This window comes from Balaenoptera physalus, assembly GCF_965194825.1.
Source record: "Balaenoptera physalus genome assembly, chromosome: 4".
NCBI classification, from domain to species: Eukaryota; Metazoa; Chordata; class Mammalia; order Artiodactyla; family Balaenopteridae; genus Balaenoptera; species Balaenoptera physalus.
The window spans coordinates 83,716,711-83,741,120 of NC_138891.1; the positions used below are offsets into that span (position 1 = coordinate 83,716,711).

General features: G+C 39.2%; 1 protein-coding gene and 1 long non-coding RNA gene across 3 annotated transcripts in view; one reads left to right on the forward strand and one right to left on the reverse strand.

The window, feature by feature from the left end:
- LOC309659892 overlaps positions 1 to 24,410 on the reverse strand; it is a 408,054-nt gene that overhangs the window by 305,901 nt on the left and 77,743 nt on the right. The gene's annotated exons all lie outside the window — the stretch shown is intronic.
- Positions 21,133 to 24,410, forward strand: part of LSAMP (limbic system associated membrane protein) — a 640,478-nt gene continuing 637,200 nt past the window's right edge. The window contains exon 1 of one of the 2 annotated variants that reach the window (XM_082460093.1): positions 21,133 to 21,787. In XM_082460093.1, the coding sequence (XP_082316219.1) occupies positions 21,633 to 21,787 (155 nt within the window). In that variant the 5' untranslated portion in view covers positions 21,133 to 21,632. The remainder of the gene's footprint in view (positions 21,788 to 24,410) is intronic. The other variant, XM_082460092.1, reaches the window with a different exon arrangement.

Consider the following 24,410-nt stretch of genomic DNA (forward strand, 5'->3'; position numbering starts at 1 on the left):
TGATGATTTCCTTTGCTGTACAGAAGTGTTTTTGATCTGATATAGTCCCATTTGTTTATTTTTGCTTTTGCTTTTGGTTACTTTCTATGTAGAGTATCTACTTCATTTGGCTTCTACCAGCCTTTCTTCAAGTCTCCTATGCTTGCCAGTTTGAATACTCAGATAGGAATTAGAATCTTTACAAAGGGGCAAAAGTAATGTCAAAGGCTTTGGTAGCATATTACATAGGGTTGTCCCCAAAATGAAATATTCTGGCATGAGCAGAGTGACTATGTGAGTAAAAACCCAATGGAAAAGAAAATGTAGGACTGATGAGAGGTCCAAAAAATATCAATTATGTTGGAAACATTGTCAGAATTTAAAGACTGCAAAAATGCCTAGACGAAAGGGCAGTCAACCATGTGGATTGTGGAGAAAAGTTTATGAAGGAACTTATGGCCCTTTGGTCTTGCTTTAGGTGGGTTGGTGGTGAGGTTGGCAAGGTGAGGGAGTAATTTGTAAGTTTATGCATGACTGATTTAATAAGGAACCAAGTCATTTGAAATGCCAAGGGAAAGCAGACAAATCTCCCATGCAGGAGAGAATTTAACCCCCCAGTCCCTGCCCCTCCAAATCCTTCTCTTCATTTGGAGTGGTCAAGTGGAAAGACTGGAGCCTGGGAAACAGGGCTCCAGCCCTGCTTGTGCTTCTGCATAGCTGTGAACCATTGAACATGTTGCTACTCATTTCTGAGTCTGAGTTTTTGTACCCTCTTAGTGTACTTCATAAGGATATTTGAGCTTACACCAACATAGTTAATGTGTAAATCTATGAAAGTAGACCTCAAATAGTCAAAGCAATCTTGAGAAAGAAAAACGGAGTTGGAGGAATCAGGCTCCCTGGCTTCAAAATATACCACAAATCTACAGTAATCAAGGCAGTATGGTACTGGCACAAAAACAGAAATATAGATCAATAGTACAGGATAGAATGCCCAGAGATAAACCCATGCACATATGGGCACCTAATTTACGACAAAGGAGGCAAGAACATACAGTGGAGAAAAGACAGACTCTTCAATAAGTGGTGCTGGGAAAACTGGACAACTATATGTAAAAGAATGAAATTAGAACACTCCCTAACACCATACACAAAAATAAACTCCAAATGGATTAAAGACCTAATTGCAAGACCGGACATTATAAAACTCTTAGACGAAAACATAGGAAAAACACTCTTTGACATAAACCACAGCAAGATCTTTTCTGACCCACCTCCTAGAGTAATGGAAATAAAAACAAAAATAAACAAATGGGACTTAAAAGCTTTTGCACAGCAAAGGAAACCATAAACAAGACAAAAATACAACCCTTAGAATGGGAGAAAATATTTGCAAATGAAACAACGATGGATTAATCTCCAAACTATACAAATAGCTCATGGAGCTCAATATCAAAAAAGCAAACAATCCAGTTAAAAATTGGGCAGAAGACCTAAATAGACATTTCACCAAGGAAGACATACAGATGGCCAAGAGGCACATGAAAAGATGCTCAACATCACTAATAATTAGAGAAATGCAAATCAAAACTACAATGAGGTATCACCTCACAACAGTCAGAATGGCCATCATCAAAATATCTACAAACAATAAATGCTTTAAAGGGTATGGTGAAAAGGGAACCCTCTTGCACTGTTGGTGGGAATGTAAATTGATAAAGCCACTATGGAGAACGGTTTGGAGATTCCTTAAAAAACTAAAAATAGAACTACCATATGACCCAGCAATCCCACTACTGGGCATATACCCTGAGAAAACCATAATTCAAAAAGAGACATGTACCACAATGTTCATTGCAGCACTATTTACAATAGCCAGGACATGGAACCAACCTAAATGTCCATCGACAGATGAATGGATAAATAAGACGTGGCACTTATATACAATGGAATATTACTCAGCCATAAAAGGAAATGAAACTGAGTTATTTGTAGTGAGGTGGATGGACCTAGAGTCTGTCATACAGAGTGAAGTAAGTCAGAAAGAGAAAAACAAATACCGTATGCTAATGCATATATACGGAATCTGAAAAAAAAAAATTGTACTGATGAACCTAGTTGCAGAGCAGGAATAAACATGTAGACATAGAGAATGGACTTGAGGACACGGGGTGGGAGGGGGAAGCTGGGGCGAAGTGAGAGTAGCATCGACATATATACACTACCGAATGTAAAATAGCTAGTGGGAAGCAGCAGCATAGCACAGGGAGACCAGCTCAGTGCTTTGCGATGACCTAGAGGGGGTGGGATAGGAAGGATGGGAGGGAGGCTCAAGAGGGAGGGGTATGGGGACATATATATGCATATGGCTGATTCCTTGTGATGTACAACAGAAACTAACACAGTATTGTGAAGCAATTATACTCCAATAAAGATCTATTGAAAAAATAAATAAATATGTAAATTACTATCAGTGTGGAAGATAATATTACTAGTGATATTAATGGCCCCTTTTGTCTTTTGGCAGTGGACTACTACTCTCAGAATTGAGGAGAAAACAATATTGAATAAAATACATAGAGAAACTAAGACTGTTCTAGACACAACTGTAAAGTCCTGAAAGAAGACAGGAGAATGGGATAATTTTTAAAAGAGAATAAGTAGATGCCAACAGGATGGAAAGAGGAATTAGAAGAATTGGGTGTAGAGTGGCAGAAGAGATACTTAGTAGATGAGGGCTCCTCTGGAGACCTACTTCTAATCCTGGCTCTCTCACTAGCTGAGTGATCTGCAACAAGCTACTGAATCTCTCTCAGGCTGGAACTTCTCATCCATTAACAAAAGATCTTTTATCAGATGAAATTGAAAGTGGAACCTCGGTGTATAAAAGTAGCTTTGAGTCTTGTTTCTTTTGTTGAAACCTTTCTTGACATTCTCTTTACTCCTACTCTACACTGTGGCCTTGGGTCACCTGTTTAAAAATCCAAGAATTTGAGGATCCTAGTGTGAAAACCAGGAAAGTGGATGACATCTCATGATCTTTCTAATAGTATCATTTTTGCGTTTGAGATTCAAACACTCCTAGAGAAGTTTGGATTCCCTTGAGAAGAGAATTAAATTGGATGTTAAAGATTTACTCTGACGGAAAAGGTAGCTGATTGTCAACTAAGCTTATTGTTGACTGACTGGTTTGAAAACAAACATTTCGAAACAAGATTCACCATTAAAGAAAGGTGAGTTAACGGGGAAGTAATGTCCCCCAAATCAATACTATTCTAAGAAACAGTTACTTAAGAGTAGGAAGAGGAACTGTGACAATACTGCATGAAAATAACTTGGATCAGAAGACTAAACTTTCCATATTCCATGACAGCCAGTGCAATCTGATCAAGTTTACAACCCAGAGGGGCAAAACATCCCAACACATCTCGGCAAAAGGTTTTTAGGGATTTAATCTCTGCCAGTTCTTTTTTACTTAGACTACTTTGTTCCATTCTATCTCCCTTTCCCCAATGATTCAGTGAAGATTATATAGGGAAATGCTGAATGCAGTGACACACTCCTAACAAGAGGCATCTTGACAGGCATCTGACCAGGTTCATTCAAGCTTTTGCAACAACAGATAAAGGTGGGTTTGGAGGCTAGGAAGGGAAGGAGTCCCCTGCCTTTCCAATGAAGTCATCATTCTCTACAAAATCTTTGCAAAATGCTAATCAGCAGTGCTTTCACAAAAGAAGTCACACAACTCTTTTTTGAGTTTCAGAATAGGATTGCTATTTTGGGGGGTTTTAAAGTTTTGGGAAAATCCTAAATGTTTCACTTTTTATTTAAGGCTGAAATTCAATTTCCAAATTTGAATTATCCCAGAGGTCTGTAAATGCACTGCCAGATGGGCTACAGAGTTGAGAGAAGAAATGAAAAAATGCCTCTTTGGGTGGGAAAACACATTTATATGATAGTCTTCTGACAGCCCTCATCTCTATATTGTTGATACAGTAACAAGCCTGTGAAACTTAATGTTAAAACAATTTTTTTTTAATCTTGAAAAATTTCTGTAGCACCCACTTTTGTTGGTTTTCAGATCAGATGCCCTCACTAAGGCTTGTAAGTTAGACATTTGGCTGAAATCTCACTTGGGGTGCTTGATGATCTTGGAGAGTCAGCTTATTTTATGGCTAATATCTGAAGGAGCAAATGATGAGTATGAGGAACTGGCATTCTAATGTTTTTCAGCTCCTTCTTGTCTAAGCAGTTGAAATTATTTGCCCTGTTCAGAAACCTTGAGAACAGTCCCACCTTTGTGTCTTCATTCTTCCTCCCGAAGATGTCTATTCCAGCATCTCAAATTTCTAGTGTGCTAATTTATTAGTTTGAGTGATATTTCCTGTTCTACTAAACTATGAGAGTAGAGGTATATCTAATTCTTCCTTGTATCTCTAGGATCTGGCAAAGTACCTGGCATCCAGTTATATACATATATGTAAATAAAATATATGTGTGTGTATATATATACACACATACTATATTATATACTATTTATACTATCACAGTACTATTAGTGTGTATGTATATAGAGAGAATATATATGTACAAACACACAGTACTGTGAGCAATCTCAGTCTTGCAGAAGGCTCAGAGAATCTAGTTACTTGCTGATTAATTGGATTCTGCCTGTGATATGCTGGATTTTAGGACTGGCTGGCTGTCAAGGATACTGCTGAGAGTATAAAGCAGGGAGAGGAGAGTGGATCTAATGAAAGGAGAGAACTCGTGGCTGGGACACTGAGTCTAGAGTGTGAAGAAATGGCAGTAAAAACCAATGATCACATCCTTCCTCTGTTGAGATGGTGTTAGGAATGAGGCAAGCCCGACCTTCCAGAAGGGGGCTTAGAAGAGGATTGAACTACCTGGGCTGATTAAGGCAGTGTCAATAAAATGAAGTTGTGGTGACATTCATGGCTTAAAAAACATTAACTTTACAGAATTATTTTCCTAAGGCCTTTGGGCAGATTTTGATTTGATCCAGCAACAATATCTGCTTGGCTCCAAACTGATGGACATCTGCTAATTTTTCTAACTGCTTTAATCATTTTGGGGGCTCTGTTTTAGAACCTCTCTAAATCTCCTCCTTCTCACTAGTGTCTCAAGCCTTCAAAGTCTATGCCAATTTTAATAAAGGTCTAGAAGGGTTACCTTATGTTCCAAATTTAGTATTCCTATTCAGTATTCCATTCTTTGTCTCACTTAAAATTTCAAAATGCAGAGTGGGAAACCTTGAATTTCCATGAGCCAATGACTTATGGAACAAAAATTTGAAATTCAATCTAAGATCACACATAAGCAAAAAGCAATTTGTGTGTATGTCTGCTTTACTGACTACAGTATGATGTTCTTGAGGACAAGGACTTTGTCTGTTTCAAATTTTCCCCCAGCACTTAGTATTGTATCTGGCTCCTTTTTTGTTCCTTTTGTCAGAAGCAAATATTTAGGATTAGTTTACTGTTTTCATATTCAAACACTCCTTTAGCAAGAGTGCTTGGGAACTGGAAGCTAACTGGGAAATTAAGAACAAAAAACCAGAAAATGTTTTTAGTACACATGTTAGATAATTTTTAAACTTTCAACTCCCTTTTTTTATGGTCCATTGTGGGACATGAGGTAAAAGGTGAGGCTAAAGGGAAAAAATGAGATAGTCCTAAAACAGATAAAGGGGTGCAAAGAAGTGACATTTTAGGAACTAAACTGATTATGAACCAGAAGTGTAGGGAAGGTGGGAGAGAAACAGACAAAAGACAAAGACAGCTGATGATGGTACGTGTTAAAACAGGGCAAACTGTGCGAGTGATCCCCTAATTTCCCCTAATCAAAATCTGTCATATTTCAGCCTGGGGAGGTCTAGATATAGAGCTTAGGATAAATGAACTTCCACAATAAGTCACTGGAGACACAGCTGAGCTAGATAGCTGGCTCTTCTTTGTCTTGTCCTTGAAGGTCTCATTCACCTATTCCAAAATTGTAGCCTTCTCTAAATAATCTATTTATGGCCTTACAGAAATAGATATGATAGTTCAGATATTCCCCAGTAGCAACTCTTCAGGCTAGTGAACAGATCATTAACTGAAGCATCACCCACATAAGATGAGGCCTGAAATTTCAGGTTATCTCTGATGACTTTTAACAGAATAGCTATATATGGCTGAGAAATATCTTCACACAGAAAGTTTCAATAGGTTATGAGAAGTTGCAGGTACTGTTTCCTCAGAATAAGACTTGGTGGGAAATATACATGCCAGTGTTGTCTCTGTCTTTCGAGGATGTGGTCCTTTTCATCTAGGTTATTAAATTTGTTGGCATAGACCAGTGTTGCTTCTGAAAAAATAGTATGTGACCCACCCTCAACGTCCCAAAGGTCTTATTCAAGTTAGGTCCTTATACTTGAGTAAAGTGAAGTGCAGTATGACGCCAACTGTAACAGTACAATTCTTAGTTAGAGTAATTACTCTGAAGACTAAGGTTTTTGCTCCATTGGTCTAAATTACATCAAGCCATTTCTGCAACCCCCTATGGAGCACTCACCATCATCAAGCACTGCTCTAGGCACCATGCATTCCAAGGCAAAGAGGCTATGATTCCTATCCTTAAGGAATTCATAATATAGTGATGATAGTTCATAATCTACTCCAGTGAAGTAGACAAAAATATTTGCAAAGAACTGTGATGTGTTTGACAATTGTGCTACCCAAATGACTTACCTGCTTTCCAGGAAGATAAAGCAATGGGCACTGCCTGAGATGGAGCAGGAAGGCAGGAAGAGATGGTGTTTGAACTGGGTCTTGATTAAGGAGAAAGGATTGGCTGAATAAAGAAAAGTTGGAGGCAGGGGGTGGGGGCAGGGGGTAGGGATATTCTACCCAAGGAAGTAGACTAAACAAAGAGATGTACGCATATAAATACACACTTATGTACACACTCATATGTTCCCCTTTATACTCTCAGCATATTTCAATTAGAGTTCTGAACTGAGAATAAGAAAAAATGCATTCTCATTCTGGCTCTCCTAGGATCCATGGTGTGACCTTGAGCAAGACTTTTAAAATGTCTGGATCTTAGTTATTCCATCTGTAAAATGAAAGGGCTAGATTTCATGCTGGCTATGGCCCCATCCAATGAAAAAAATTGGGAGGTACAGCTAAACCTGTTTGATCTAAATTCATGATTTAGGGGATATAAGAATAGTTTATTTGAGGTGATCTAAGCTAGCCTGTTTTTTGTTTCATATAAAGGAAAACATTTTAGATTCTCATCAATAGGAAAAATAATTGCAAGTTAAATATTTATTTGCTTTGTATTGGTTTACTATTTGGTAACACAGAAATCTTAGATTATAAACTTGAATTTTTTCTTTAAAAATAAGGACACTTCTTTTTTCTTAAAATTCAGGCAAGGAAAGGCATTGCTAAAAGTCGGAATGTTGACATATAGTACATTATAACATTCTGTCTGGCTCTGCCTAGGCAAGAGATGATGAAGAATCAGTGCCATACAGAGCCCCAAGTTCCAGGTGACAGTGAGAATTGAATGGCTGAAAATACAGTGAGGATGTACCAAATCTCATGCTCATATCTGAATATCTGTAGGATTGCATTTGTCAAATATGAAAACTTGAGCTCAGAAACTACATATAATACCAAAGATAGTACCAGACATATTATCCTTCCTTCTGTAAACATCTCTCTAAGACTTGGAGCTCAAGGTTTCAGTCTTCAGTTCTCTGGTACCTCATTTGCCCCATCTGGAGTACAACTAGGAAGGAAACCTGAAATTTAAATTCTGCCAATTACATAGTTAGGTTTTAGATGAATTAATAATGAGTTACTGGACAAAAAAGTAACTGGTTAATAAGTCACCCACTGTCCAGTTTTTGGTATATTTGTGGTGGGCATATTTTTGCATGTGTGCCTCTATGTGTGTGGGGGTGTGTGTAATGTTCCATAGCTTTTCAAATTGGATTTAAAATGTTTCTTGGGGAAGATGATAATTTAGTGCTGGTTACCAGAGGTAATTTTTTCCATTCGTGAAATGCTTGGATAACATCAAAATCTCAAACCGTATTTGCACATTGGAGTAACTATTATAAAATGGCATTTAAGGGAATAGATTTCATTTCAGTTGTTTACTAGAAAAAAACATCAAACATGTATTTAAACCATTCCCTTCATAAAGGTCCATCATCTGCTAATGATGAAGTTAGGGCCTGTGATGTTAGAATTTCTCTTGGGAACATGGAAGTCCCATTATACATGCAGCAATCATCTCTCTATTCATCTGTTGATGAATCTCTCTAATCATCTGTTGAATTAGTGGCAGGCCTAATGGAGCTCTGGATAAGACAGAACGGAACATTTGGAGAGGATACCACCCTTCTCCTTCAGGGTGTTTGTCACCTCATTGCGTACAGAGAGATGTCCTAAGCTTTCTTTACACTAAGTTCTCATTATCCTTTGATATTGATCCAAACCACTTAGTGTTGAATACAGGCAGCACTCTCCTTCTATTTAAAGGTCTTGAATATCTATTATTATTTTTATGTTTATTATCTTAATACCTGTCATTTATAATATCTTTCTTCTAAAGAGCTCTCTGGAGTGCAGTAGGGTGTCAAGTGAAGACAAATGAATGTGGAAGCGCTTTGTGTTCTACAGATGAAAGGAGAGTCACTCCGGACCTGCTGTTTTCCAGGAAGAACTTTCCTTGCTTCTTGTTTTCTTGCTCCAACATGGCAAACCTTAACCAAGGTGTAACTCTTAGACTCTGCTCTTCTTTTTTTTCTCACACACACATGCACAAGCATTTCAACTCTCACCTTTATCATGATCACAGCCCAATCTGTGTTTCACTACTGGATCCTTTATTAAATCCCTGCTCTATATTTATAGCTATCTTTTGCAAATTTCTTCTTTAATATTTAAACAAATCTAGCATTCCCAACATAAAGCTCATTATTTATTTATCATTAGAGAAAAACTATTCTATAACTTTGTTTGATATTCAAAATGCATTTTGAAAGTACAAATTTTTTTTTTAAATGTCCTGGCCACCCGTTAGAAATAGGTTAGAATAAAGAAAGGTGTAAGAAGATCAAGGGCAAAAGATTATGATGAACAATCAAATTCAGTGAGCACAGAATATGCTGGAATATTTTGCACTTTCTAAGAATTCGAGGATGCGATCTAGTGAGAACTAGTAAAAAAAAAAAATAGGGTTATATTAAACAGAAATTTAAGGACAATCAAACTTTAGTAAGGTCCACCTTAGCCCAGGTGTTATGTGTATTTTAGATATGTTCCAAAGCATGTATCACATTTTTAAAGTGGACATTAGAGACTTATTAATGGTATTTTTATGAGTAATTATAAATATAAGCATTAATACCAAAAGGATCATATGGTTTCCTTTTGACATCTTCCCTGTCTTAATTATGCACATCTGGGAAATTCATACCGATTGAGTTGATGCAGCCAAATCCATTAAGGAGCACACTCCCTCCAGTAGCAGTAGCTAACCAAATGGCAGGCCTGATGGTTAGGAGGGATTAGTCCCCCCCGCTCCACCCCATGCCCCCCCCCCCGCCCCCCGTCCCCAGTACACTCCACTCTGCTTTTTCAACTCCCTCATCTCTATCAATGATGATCCCATCCTCCAGAAACTCAGGGGGATTCACAGGTCTCATTTTGAATATCTTCTTCTTATCCATTTCATATATCCAGTTACTCAACAATTACTTTTGACCCTTTCTTTATATCTCTTACATTTACCCTTCTTCTCCACCCCACTGAAACGTCATTACCTTTCAAGCCTGAGTTACTGAGATAATATCCTATCCGAGCCCTCCATTTTATACAACTGCTACACCAAATGCCACTTTCAAGAACTTGCCCCCTCAAAATAAAATGCTTCTTGTTTACTAATGCATTAAGTTTAGATTTCTCCCTTCTTGTCTTTTAAGACCTTTATAATCCATCTCTGACCGCCCCCCCCCCTTATCTGAGTTTCCTGCTACTCCCCAGCATGGATCCTCTCTGGGTGGGGGGCACTTTCTTCCCTGCCCCCATGCCTTGGTCCATGATGTTGGCTCCTAACTTGACATTAATCCCTTTGTTGGCCCTCCTGAGTTTTACCCTATACTCATTTCCAACTGTTAACATACCAAATATCCCTAAGGACCCCATCCCCAAGTCCTACCTTCTCTTTTAGGACACATCTCTTTCAGAAAAGCTTCCCTCCAGCCTGGATCAGGTGGTGTCCTTTGTGTGGACACAGTACGATGGAGGTACTTGCATAGTTCATACTTATTGTCATTGCTTAACTATTCCTTTCTCTTTCCCAGCTGTTCACTCTTTGAGGGCAAGAATCTTTCCTTGGGCTTCTTTGTGACCTCAGTGCATAGTATCCTGACTGACATATAGAGGGTTGAAGTTATCTCATTATGTTTGAATTTCTTTGCATTTAGGGCACTTTTCTCAAAATTACAGACTTAATTATATACAATTTTTGAATCATTCACCAATCCATTTTTCGATCTTTTCCCAACAAGGTTGAAAATTTCTTATTACAGAAGGATCTTATCATAGAGACTGTGCTGAATGGTTCCCACAGATCTTTCAGAATACCCACTTACATAGGTGATCAATAAATTGTTTAATTAAATAATAAAAAAATTATTGCTAATAACATTACAAACCAAAAATAATGTAATCCAAATTGGTAGTGATGCAAAGAAGTTGTGAATTGTCACATAGTATTGTTCCTTACTAGCAAAGTGATCATTTTTGTCCCAAGGAAAATAATTTTGTTCAGTTGCTATTAATATATACATTAAAACAAGCAGCAGCATTAGACTGTATCATATCAGCTGATGGATAAAAATGTCCTATTTTAAGAGATAATTGATCACATTGCAAGTTTCCCTTTACTTCCTTACACATTTTCTTCTCTCATGCCTATGTTGGCTCACATTCCCTCTTCTTCACTTAGGGCTGTCACAATCCAAATATTCACACCTGCTTATCCTTTTCTCTACCCTCCTACCTACCAAAACAGCCTGGCCCTTATATCCAGGCTAGCTATTTCCTCAAAGCTCTACCTATAATCTATTTTTCCTGAAACAGTGAATATTACTGGTATCAGCTCATTCTCAGTGCTTCCAAACAGCACAAAAGGTTTCTATAGCCACTTACCAACCTGATTCCATCCTAAGATCAATACTCTGTCATGCTTTCTTGCAGTAGAAAAAGAGAACACCACTAAAGAAAAAAAAGACTCTAATTTTGATTTTGCTACTGAAAACAAAAGTGTGAAAATTTTATCTGATAAATTGTTGGATAGGGGTATTGGGAATATTTACCAAGTGTGTTGGAAATTGTCTCTATTTTGGAATTGTTTATATTTGCTTATATCTGTATATGTGTATTATATAAAATTTTGCTATATTGGTATTTCTCTGTTCCTCACCAATATCTATTACCTGTATAAAAACTTTTTTTAATAGGCACAGTGTATTGAATTGATGGTCTAAACGAAGTTTTCTTCTGTGTGGAGAGATATTATGATTTAATGGGTTAAGATCATGTAGTTTTTTTTTTTTAATTTTAATCTTAGATCTCTTAAGGTACTTTCACAGTTGTTGGCCCAAAGGTATTTATCTCTTGCCATTAAGAAACAAGAGTTATGAAAGTACTCTCCCATTCAAAAATATCTTCTCTACATATTTCACCTATTAGAGTTCGGGAAACTCCCATTGTATAATATCCCTTTGGAGGTTAGAATTTATCAGTCACTTCCACACAAGTATAAATTATTTTAATTAGCTTTTTTTCTTTTCTGCCAAGAGAGAATGGGAATATCCATTAAGAATGGAGATAAGTTTGGCGAGTAGGATGTCAGGTGAATAGCCAGAGAACTGTAGTACAACTGTCTGTGGAGGGCATATAAAGAAGAAGAAAACAGTGCCCCAGGAAGTTATTGGGTAAGGAATTCCACCCCAATTCTTCTGCTGACACAATCTGTAATACTCTGGCATTCCTAAAAATCATCTCAAGCCTTTCCTATGGTTCTAGAGCCCCAGACTGGACAGAGCACAAATCTATTCAAACAGCTAATCGAGGATTGGTCTTTGCCTTATTTTCTGTTTGTCCAACTGATGTGCATTGTTTTTAGTTTTGTTTCTTACTTGCTTATAAGTTTAACATAGTTGTGGATTGCTCGGATGCAATGTATATCTAGCCTTAGAGAAATAGGCATTTCTAATCTAGTCTACTCGTGTACATGTTTCAGCTATGATGTAAAGGATTAACATCCTGACATTATTAGTCAGGCAGCATGGCACAATAGAAAGAGCACTTTTTGAGAGTTGTGCTGTCTTGAATACTAATCTCAGTGATCCTGAATAACCGTGTAAATTCTAAGTTTCTGTATTTCAGCTGCAAAATGGGGGGACTGTGCAAGAAGATCTTCTGGGTCTGTTGCAGCTTTAACATTATACAGTTATACTAATTATATATGCTTCCTGATTTTCCTTTAATATCTCTAATTTCATATGAGAGCTTAATGGCTTGAAATCTCAAGATGTTTTCTGACAAGTGGAGTAATAATACTTGTACTATATATCTCACGGTGCAGTAAAAATAAAATATAAAATTATGTGTGTCACTACGCATTGTGGACGTCAAAGTCCCATACTTGTGCACTGTAAATTATTATTGGATATTTTTCTTTCTACTATTACTCTGGTTTAAAAAGACCCATGGTACCTCAGTGTGCAACCAGCAGATGGAGACAAGTTCAGATTGTGTTTCTTCTTAAAGCAGAATCAGTTAACTGCTATGTGTACATGTTTTTAAAAATCAAAATGAGATTCATATTATTGGAAAATATGTCACTTACTCAGTGCTATATTTACATATTTAAGTTACAAAAACAAGTGAGAAAAAGAAAGAAAACACAAGGAAAAATATGGGGGGTGGGAATCTTGATTTGGGGGCTTAGTTTATTATATAACTCGGAGATAGCCCTCTTTGTGAAGAATGTCATTCCTGTGACAGCTTCCTGAGCATGTCCATCTGGAGGTACAGGCTATTTGAGTACCAGTTTAGGAACCAATCCAGAATTCTAAAAGTAGAATTTCTAAATTTCCTCCAAAACTAGCTTTTTAACTCAACTTTCCCATTTTATCAGCTTGGACTTCGAACAACAACAACCAAAAAGTAGAGGAATCTTTTTCCTGTCCTGTTTCAACTTCCATATCCAATTAGTTGACAAATCCCATCAGTCCCCTGTGAAATTCCTCTAAAAGTCTTCACCTTTCTTCTCTTTCTACTGTCATTGCCCTGTGGCCTGCTTTTATCATCTCTTGCCTGTTCTGTTTCAGAAACTTTATAACTGGTCTTCCTGACTTTGACTTGTCCCAGTCTATCTTCGACTCCATTGCTGGTTAGTCATCTTCTTAAAACACTGGTCTGATTATGTCACTCGCTTACTCAAAGCTTTTAATGGCTCTCTTTTGCATATAGAATAAAGCCACACTCATTATCATGCCTGTCAAGACCCTCACTGACCCCAGCTTACAAAAACCAGTTATTTTTCATTCTAACTTTTTTCCATTTCTAGCCCCACATACTTTCCTACAACTTACCTTTCCCACTAATGTAAAGTCTCTGAGGGAAGGAGTTCATTCCTCACCATTATTAGAAAGCAATAGTGTATATAATCAATAACGTTCATCCCTTTCTCATCATGTCACCAACAACTTTATTAGTCTCCTAACTAGTTTCTCTACTTCATCTTCCTTCTGACCTCTAATTTCCCATTGCCAAAATAATCTCGCTAAGATATCAGTGTCTCACCTCACTCCTCCACAATCTAAAGTAGCCTTCTAAGTATGAGACGATGAGATGATGTGTGAGTCTTCATTCAGGCATTCAGGATTCTTCCTGATGCAGCGTCTCTCTCCAACCTTCTCTCTCTCCTCTTGCATGCTAGTCAGATGAGTCTTCTCCAGCTCTGTACTTTGTTTCACACTGGTTCTCATGGCCAGGCATAAGATGTTGCCTTCCTCCATCATCCTCTTACATATCTGCCAAGGGTTACTTAAAATTCCATTTTTCTCCAAGAAGGCTCCTTCTTGATCACCTTTCCTGAACCACCATTGTATTTTGATTCTGCTCCCTGATAGCCTAGTTATCAATTACTCACTGGTCCATATTATTCTCTGTTCAATGTGTATTCACTTTCCTTCTCCATCTTGGTTGTGAGTTCCTGGGTTCCTGAAGATAAGAACTCTGAATGTTATTATTATTATGCAGTATTTCTCAGCACCAGAGAGGATTGGGCATATGTGGTGATTAATTTTGGTCCTGTTTTACAGTGGAGAGCAAGTTTGAAAGGCCTGCCTTATAACTGTACAATGATGTTGTTTGGCCCTGCTCTACGGGGGGGCTTTCATACCCTTCATTAGATTGCATTAGGGTAGGGTGTCAATTCTGTACATTATTATTTCCCCAGAGCTTAGCACAATGCCTGTCATATGGTAGGCCTCAAAAATATTATTTTAATGAATTGTTTTGTACATGATAACACGACTGATGAGACACATCTTGTGAATGCTCTTCCCCTCGCAGAGGCAGTGCTCCTACATTCACTACTAAAAGCAGAGAGGACTGAGAATGTGATTTACAGACAGTAAAGAAAGATACCTTTAAGCAGGCAAACTTCTGGGACCCTTTGAATAATGTAATGACCTAACACTAGATTTGCCCTGCAGCTCAATATTGTCAGTAAACTCTTGAGAAAACATATTAGTGTTATTTACATGATTTATAGCCTCAAGATATTTAACTAGGCATTCCATTTAGATTTAGCTGGACAGCTATTGCCTGCAAAATAAATAGAGATATTAGATATGTAAGAGAATATTTAGTAAAGTTTAGCAATTAAACAGTGTCTGCTCATCTTGTTAGGCACTTCTTAATCTGTAACAAAATACTTTCTTATACTCACTTTTTTTAAAAATTATTTATTTATTTATTATTATTTTTTGGCTGTGTTGGGTCTTCGTTTCTGTGCGAGGGCTTTCTCTAGTTGCGGTGAGCGGGGGCCGCTCTTAATCGCGGTGCGCAGGCCTCTCACTATCACGGCCTCTTTTGTTGCGGAGCACAGGCTCCAGACGCGCAGGCTCAGTAATTGTGGCTCACGGGCCCAGTTGCTCCGCGGCATGTGGGATCTTCCCAGACCAGGGCTCGAACCCGTGTCCCCTGTATTGGCAGGCAGATTTTCAACCACTGCGCCACCAGGGAAGCCCATACTGACTCTTAATTAACATGTAATAACCATTTAAGGGTAAGCAAAGTTTATACCTGAAGAAAAGCACCAACTGGGACACAGTTTTTTGTTTATTTTTTCTCACTAGCTGGTAAAATGACAGTCGACTTGGCATTCTGTCAGGTCTTACTGGATGGATGAGCAGCAGTTTCCTGCAAGGGAACACCAGAACTGAACTAGTACAGTGAGAGAGAGTGTTGGTGTGTGGAAAACATCGATCACTTGTGACAGAACATAGCCTCTTTGGGGAGGGTCTTCTCATCATGAGCGATACGAGGTAACTCAATCTTCTCTCCATTCCTGTTGCTCCCCCTGCCACCCCAAGCCAGTTGTCACTGGATGACTAAGATTTCCTTCTCTTTGTCTCCTTGCTTCCACTACTGTCCTTCTACAGTCCTTCCTCCATATGGTATTCAGAGCTATCTTTCTAAAATGTAAATCAGATCATGTCAATCCCTTGCTTAAAATCTTTTACTGACCAATCAAGTCACTAGAATAAAAACCTAAATTTCTTACCCTGGGATCTCTTCATTATGATCCCTCCCCAGTGTCTAATCTCACTTGCTTTTTCCAGCTATCCGCATAACATACCCACAGACCACATGCACCAAGTTTATTGCTCTCGTTTTGATCCCTGGTGTATGACACACCCATTCCTGCTTCAGGGCCTTTGCACATGCCATTTCTTTTATCTGCAAAGGTCCTTTTGCTGATTTTGCATGGCTGCCTCTTTAAATTTCAGACCATATGTTCCCCTCACCACACCTCCAGGCCATTTTCTCTCTATTCCACGTATTTTTCTCCATGGCATTTACTCTCCAAAATAACGTTAATATGTATCTACTTGTTTAGCATCTATCTCTGCATCAAGATTGTTAAGTTCTGTGAAAACAGAGTCTTGGTCTGTCTTGATTCACTACCATATCAGTAAAAGTGTACTGAGTGAATGAATGAATCATAAACTTAGTGGGCATATCAGTATATGGAATTGCACATCTGCCTCCACGCCTCCTCATTTGTCCTTGGCCTATTTTCTGATTGTAGGAATCCAAGTCATTACAGCAACCACAAATAGAGGATATAATTGCCTGATTACCTGCTTGTACTCACATCTTGCTATACTGAAGGTGCTGCTACTGCCATCTTTCCAGATGTTGCAGTGCTCTTCCCATATGTGAGGGCTAGATCAAAAAGAGCAGATGCAGCATTACTTGGCAACTGCCACCTCCTTGTACATGGTGGCAGAGTGGGCAGTCTAGAAAAGAGGAAGGTCCAAGGGCTAGCGAGTACGTGTCTATGAGATAATGGCATATCTATGAGAGTAAGTTTGTTGCTGGGGGAGGACCCAAACAGCTGCTCAAGAATCTCAAAGACCTTGTTAAAACTTGGGCAAACCCAAGCATTGATACATACCAAAACAGAATGAGTACAAAAAGAAGCAGAAGACCAATATGATAACAATGAACTACAAAGGCATGAACTAAAAGCAAGCCATGTAAGAGTGATTTTTAATTGTGCAGAGTATGGATTAAATGCTTTACATCACTGAGGGTTCTATAGTTAAAGATTTGAACAATATTTGACTGACTTGAAGCTGATTGATTTTGTTAGGCAGTGAGACGCATGCGAATGAAGCTATTGTATTCAAAGGAGCTGAGTTCCAAAGGAAATTCACACAAGATAATACCATGCTTATGAGCATAAACCGACATACTTGAATATTGCTAAATTATGATGAAATCATTGAGAATGTCATAGCAGGAATCCTAAGGAGAAGTATTAACAATTATGCATTTCTAGTTCATATGGAAATGCTAATTCCACTTATGTGAGTAAAGTACAGGCATGGCGTTATTATGATTAAGACCTTACAACTGTAGAAATGTAGAGTGGTATATTAATAATATGATAGACATGTTTAGCATAAAATGCAACCAATGTAGCTAAATTAGTTGTACATTCCAGGCTGCATCTGGATTTCCTGTGAGCCTGTTACCTTACCAAGCTAAACAGAAGAATAAACCTTTCATGCTTCTTAGGGTGCTCAGACGTTAGCCAGTTTTTGTTTTTGCTGCAGCATTTGTCCCTGGAGAGTGCCAGAATCTTCTAAAGCCTTTTTTAGAAAGGCACTATGTTATTTTAAAGTAGTAGTTAAGATCATCTTACTTGGGTGATGATGGCTGTTTCCTATGGCTAACAGCCATACTTGCCTCACAAATAACCTGAAAGAATGTTCTTTTTTGCCAGCCCTTTTGGAAGAACGTACATAAAATAGCTTGTATAAATTTCAGTAACACCTATTTGTCTCCTAGTCGACGTTTCTTAGGAAAGCAAGCAGAGGAATTAATATTGGAGTAGATTTGGTGGAGTGACCATTAGGATGAGATCAATATATATAGACTATTGGATATGTTAGAATGTATTAGATCTCAGTGAGAGATCACAGAGGAGAGAAAACCAGAAGGGGTCCATGAGGGAGTGAAAAGGGAAAAGACTCTGAGAGAACATAAAGTTGAAACAAAAGTTTATAGTATACCCACAAGCAGATTTATTATTGTGTAAATGATGAGATTAACCACTTGAGTGGGCTTGGACACTCAATCATTCTTCTGTTCTTATATTCATCAATTATAGAGTGCTCCTGCTAAGCCAAGGGTTGGGTTAGAAAGTGGTACTGAAGTGCCATCTGGACATAAATGATAAATATTAAATAACTTACACAATAAACTTCATGATTTTGAAATTGTTCAGAAATTCAATCTGAATTATCCAATGATCTAAATTAGAGAATTTTAAAAATGTTGTCTTTTAAAAAAATATTTATTTATTTAGGTTGCACTGGGTCTTAGTTGTGGCATGTGGGAATCTTTCAGCTGGTGGCATGCGAACTCTTAGTTGTGGCATGCATGTGGGATATAGTTCCCTAACCAGGTATCGAACCCGGGCCCCCTGCATTGGAAGTGTGGAGTCTTACCCCCTGGACCACCATGGAGGTCCCTAAAAATGTTGTCTTCTTTTTTGTGTTTTACTTCCAGCGCACACAGTAAGTCAGTTTAGTTCAATAAAAGTTGCCAAGAAATGAACTTTATCTAATGAAATTATTAAAAAGAAAAAAAACTTTAATTACATTATGTGATCTTTGCTATATAAATATGTACTTATGATTTTATCCTCTTGAGTAAGTTAGGCATTGGTCTATTACAATTCTGATTATAATCCTGATTAACTTTATACATCCTTTTCTCAGAGTGATTATGGAGACAAACTCCAGATCTGATTGATTTGCTACAGATTTCACATTCCTGTTACTTTGGTGTGAATTATTTTGTACACCAGTATGTTAAACTTTATGCTTTGTCCTAGGACCAGACAAGTCCTACAGGTAACTTGAGATTACAGGTATAGGCAGTAGTCAACAACCATGTCTAGGCATCTACCGCAAACAATATGCTACCTCCCCACCATACTTTCTCCTTGCCCTGGAAAAACCTCCTTCTTTCTTCATTCAAAGTATAGTCCACTGATGCAAGAGAATTTTCATACCCTTGATATATCTAATCCTTCCCTTCAGTATCTAGTTCTCCTTGCAGGGTCATGTCATTCACCTGCCATCATCAATGGAAACAGATGTTCTAGTAGCCCCGGTCCTTTGGTCTTTCTTCCTCCTAACATGGGACAAACACCACCCACCCAAAGAAATGTTATATTTAAACCTTTGTCTAAGCCAACCCTTCATCTCTAAAAGCTCAGAAGAATCCTGCCAGGGATTGTGATGCTTGTTGGCAGCAGTGGGTGGGGATGGGTGCTCTTTTCCTTGCACTCTTGGCATAGAGTTATGTAATCCTTCCATCTCCATTTGGCACTCGAAGCTCATTTTCCCATTGATACTGGGAACCACAGGATTATGTGTTTTGCTGTTCAACCAGCACTTGACTTAACCATTTTTTTTCCTTGGCAAAATGGGTCCCAAGTTTTAAACAGCTCAGTTACAAATTAGTGGTAGAACATCATTGGTTTATTATCTGGGACTCTTTATTAGCCTCACTATAAAACAACTTGATTTATATAAATTTAATGCGTAGTACAAACAAAATTAATTGAACTCCACCAATTTTGAATTTGTGACAATTTGGATTCCAATCCTTCAAGTTCTTTTCTTAAAAAACAAAAGGTCTTCCTTCCTTTCCTCACATAATCTGTAAGAGTGAATCTACCTTTTAAGTTGATAAAAAGTAGCAGATAAACTCTTTGAATATTCTGGTGCTGGCAAGGTAGGTGTCAGCACAGTAAAAGCCTCCTTAGGCTTGTACTCTGGTGGAGTTTGATAAGGATTCCTAAACATATGCCTTTTTTTCAAATGCCCTTGGCTAATCATTTGTGTAAATAAGAGGAGTGAGCATAATATGTGAGTGTGTGTATGTGTATTTGTGCATTTACTTGTATGGACATGGAATATTTAGGGAAAGATGTATAAGAACCTGGAAATATTTGCTACCGCCAAATAGGAGAAATGGGTTGCCTAAAGACAGGGATAGGAAAGATAACTACAATTCACTCTACAGCATTCTGTATCACTTGATTTTTGCACCATGTGAATGCCTTAACTATTCCAATAAATAAAATTAAAGGAAACAAAAAGTTTTGGGTTGGTCCATTCCCATCTTTTATGCTCAGCATGGGTTCTGAGGGAGATGTCTAATAGTTTGGGGCTCTCACATGAGTGACTAACACTGTAGGCCCCTGATGGCCCTTATCACTTGGATTGACTCATGGAGTAGAAGGAATGACAAATGATGGTAACCTGTCTTCCATTCACTGGAGTGCTGTATGCAGCCTTAGTGTCACCCTGTACGTGACAAGCTTTCTGATATACGAATCTTCTTCCTTGCATATGGACATTTTGAGAAGCAAGTGTCAGTAAAAATTTGGGAAGCAACAGCAGCGTGCCATTGAAACAATAATCCTTAATGCCATTCCTCATGTGTGGGACTGAATAAGGGTTTCCTGGAGAGTGAAGTTGATTTAGGGATCAGGGATCAGCTGCTGAGTCTGGCACTTGGAAAAGACAAACCAAGCATTCACACTCCAGACCACTCAATACCAGCATTGTGTCCAATCCATCTTTCATAAGGGGGCTCCAAGAGGGGGAGGGGATGAAGGAAGGAGAGAAAATAAACCTTATTAATCCTGTGAAAGAGAGAGGAAAGAATGAACAAGATGTGGGTATGAAAAGACAGTTGGAGGAATACTTAGTTTTGAAATCGACTTTGGCTTTTAATCTTAGACTCCACTGTCAAGTTTCTTCTGTTTTGCATTCCTCATCCCATCTTTCAGCACTGGTCCCCCTCCACCCCTCAAGGCTTTCCTGGCCTTCTCTGTTTCACTCCCTCCATCTGTCAAGGTTTGCCTTCTCTTGGCGTTCTCTTCTTTTCTCCCTTTTCCTTCTTTCTCACTCTTTGCTTCTCCCTCCCTGGACTCTTTCTCCTGTTCTTTTATAGCTTGAGTCCCTCTCCTTTTCCCCTTTCTCTTGTACGGTACCTCCAAGCTCCATTCCCTCTTCTTAAGGAAATCAGCCAGGCCTCAGATGGAGCTGTTGTCCTGACAACCTAAAGGCGCATCAGGCTTTCACTGAGGCTGGCGGCTGCTGAAGGGGGCAGTTGTGGAAAGCGAGGGGCCACGCTGAGGGGAGGGCAGAGGGGATGACTCGGAGGGGCTGTTGGAATCCGCGGGGGGCGGGGGAGGTGCCAAGCGGAGGGAGGGAGGGAGGGAGGGACTGCAGGGAGAAACAGGAAGGGGAGGAGGGGGAGGGAGACTCTGGGCTGCTGCCGCTGCTGTGTGGGTTTCTTTACACTCGCTGGCAGGCTGGGTGCCGGCTCCCTCGCCCACCGGGAAAGTGGGTTACGGAGGCAAGAGGCTCAGCTCAGACGCTGGCAAAGGAGCATCCAGCCACAGAGAGACCAGAAAACACCTTCTCTTTGGCCGCCTTCTCTTCATCTTTTCTAGAGGGTTTTATATTTTGTACTCTCTCCCTTCAAATTTTGTTTCTTTGACTTTTCCCCACCTCTGCTCGGGTTTTTGAGGGCTTTGTTGAGTCTTAGAGGCAAAAGAGACTGAGCGGGGGAAAGAGAGAGGCAAAGTGGAAAGGACCACAAATTGGCAAAGCCCGTTACGCCTTTGCCGTGGATGAAAGCCCTCCGTTTGTAAAGCCCTCTCGGCGAGCAGCGGACACACGCACATCCTCCAGAGCAGCCCGCGACCCGCACCTCGGCGTGGCCACCATGGTCGCCAGAGTTCAGCCTGATCGGAAACAGTTGCCACTGGTCCTACTGAGATTGCTCTGCCTTCTTCCCACAGGACTGCCCGTTCGCAGCGTGGATTTTAACCGAGGCACCGACAACATCACCGTGAGGCAGGGGGACACGGCCATCCTCAGGTAGGGCTTTCGGGCAACTTTTCTGTGGCGCTTAAGAGTGTGTGTGTGTGTGTTCTGCTTGAACTCCAGCCCCTGATGCTGCAGGCTTGTGGGGTGTGTGTGTGTGTGCGCGCCTTTTACAGACTGGTCGAGGTATCTGCCAACAAATTTCAAGGGGATTCTGGTCCCTGTCAAGGATCAGCAGGGTTGGTTAAATGTTGTTTAGTTCCTAGGATCTTGTTTCTCTTGCCGAGAACGTCTAATTTCATCTATGGTATTAGTGACATTTGGGCAGTATTTTTTTCTTTTGTGATTGCAGATGCTTTGTACTTAAGAGTTTTGTTGGGGTTCCTTAACTGAGAAAGAAGAGTTGTTGAATTATGGCTCTCAGAGAGTGGTACACAGTATTGCATTCTCCGTGGTGTATGTGTGTATGTACGTGTGGATACGTACAAAAAGGCTCTCGCTCTGCCCCAGCAATAGTTTGGATAGGAGACTTTCGGTAAGGATCTTCTAATTGACATGGAGGGCAATCAATCAATCTTAGAACTTCGGTTGATTACTGAGCCTTTTCTGGAATGTGGATAGAAATCAACACAAGAATGAACAGAAGGGAAAAAAAACAAAAGGAATGTGCCAAATTGCTAATACTTAAGAATAGGAGTGTTAAGCACAGAGGTTAGGAAAGAATTAACCTGGCATTAAATGGATATTTCAAATTGATTATTGACCTCAACGTCTTATCTCTATGCAGCTCTGCCAAACTCTGAAATATAATTTGGGACTGAAATTTGGAAAGGGAAGAGTCCCAAGTCCTTGGAGTTTGACCCCTATAAGGGACAGTGAGCTGGAGAAACTCAGATGGAACCTAGCCATAATTCTGTTTCTAAAGAGCTCCTAGCCTGTTTTCCTGTGTTTCTTTTCTCTCTTTCCCCTCTCCATCCACTGCATATACTCCTTGTCCTTTTTTATAGCTTTCCTTGAATTTCTGTCAGATACTAGAAATAAATAAATAAATAAATAAATGAATAATGAAAGAAAATGTTCTCCTTGGAGATCTTTTAAAATCTCATTTCATCCAAATAAAATGACCTAGTGTCAGTCTGTCTATCTGGCTAATATTGTTTGTTGTGGCAATAAAAAGCAGTATCTGATAGAAAAGAAGCATCTAATCTGTGTGCAAGGAGCTGATAGTGCATAAACCCTGGGGCATCGGGGAGCAGTTCTATAGCAGAGCTGCCTACAGCAGCAAAGTTTTCTTTCCTTTTCTCAGAAATAAATTTGGTTGGCTGTCACAGTGTCCTGCTTTGGGATCTCTTGCCTTGTTAGAGGGGGATGTGTGGGTTGTGTGTTGTGGTGTGTGTATGTTGCTGCGGAGTATAAAAACTAAGAAAATCCTAATGTGTAAGTGCTCCTGTCTTCATTTCCTGAGCATTGCATGATTATGAATCCCAAAGATCCTACTATCCAAAGCATATTTTCCCTTCTAGCGCTCTCCAGCCCTGTGAAACCTGCATGTATGATTTATCCACATGGAGTAATAAGATTTATACAGTAATTTGTCTGTTTGCAAAGGGATTTGGACATGGTGCAGAAAATATTTTCGCAAACACATAAGCATGTCATATCAACTGCTAGCATTCATATTCCCTAACATCATTAACCCTTTACAAGTGAAGCACTCTATATAAATTTATGCTGTTCTTAGAAAGATTTGTTTTCATTGATTATAAGAATGAATATGGGAAAAGTGAATACTCTGGGTGTATAAGTTTTTATGTTAATGTCCATGAACTTTGTAAGGTCTTTCTAAGTCAGCATCACCTATATCTTAAGCTATAGTTATCAAAGAGTTAGATAAGCATGTAAATGTTAATTTAGAAGAAAGAAGGTATTCTTATATTTTCGTACATTGTATGCATACAACTCTATGTCTATGAGAGGCAGTCTTACTACATAAATATCTATATATGATATATACGTGCTTCTGTGTGTCTATGGCTCAAAAGAAATGGAGTTTTTAAGCATTACACTTTAGTAGACATTGCAGTATGGAAATGGGGTGGGTAGTGAGCACAGAGAATAAATATAGAAGCAGTTGTTCCCTGGGAAAGAGAAGATAGACAAACAGAGCATGCAGAGAAGTCACCTGTGAGAGTCCATTGCTTTCCCAGACCTCACCTAATGTGCCCTCTTTTTTATTTCCTTTGCCTTGGACAAGGCTTTATTTCTGGGTTGATGGAGCTCTAGCAGAAGTAACTATGGAGAGAGTTCCCTTTGTTTTCATAGCTGACCTTCTTCTCAATCTCTTTAACTGAGTCCAGTAAGCTTTGTGGGTCAGTTTGCTGGTGAAGATTGGCACCCTTGCTTTCTGTTTACAAGTCTAGCCTGGGAAAAGCCTTGCTTCCACTTTATTTTTGACATTTTACTGGGAGCATGAGCTTCCAGGGGAGGAGAGGAAGGAGAACTTGATTCGTTGGAAGCCACAGTAGATGTTTGGCACTGAGAAAGTGAAATGGCAAGGGGAAAAAAAATCCTGTCTCAGTGAGTCTGTGGCCCTGAATGATCTGAAATGGCAACAGGAAAGAAGGGAGGTTTGTAATTCTGGTGGTTCAGTGACAGGAGCTTGGCTGACTGTCCCCAA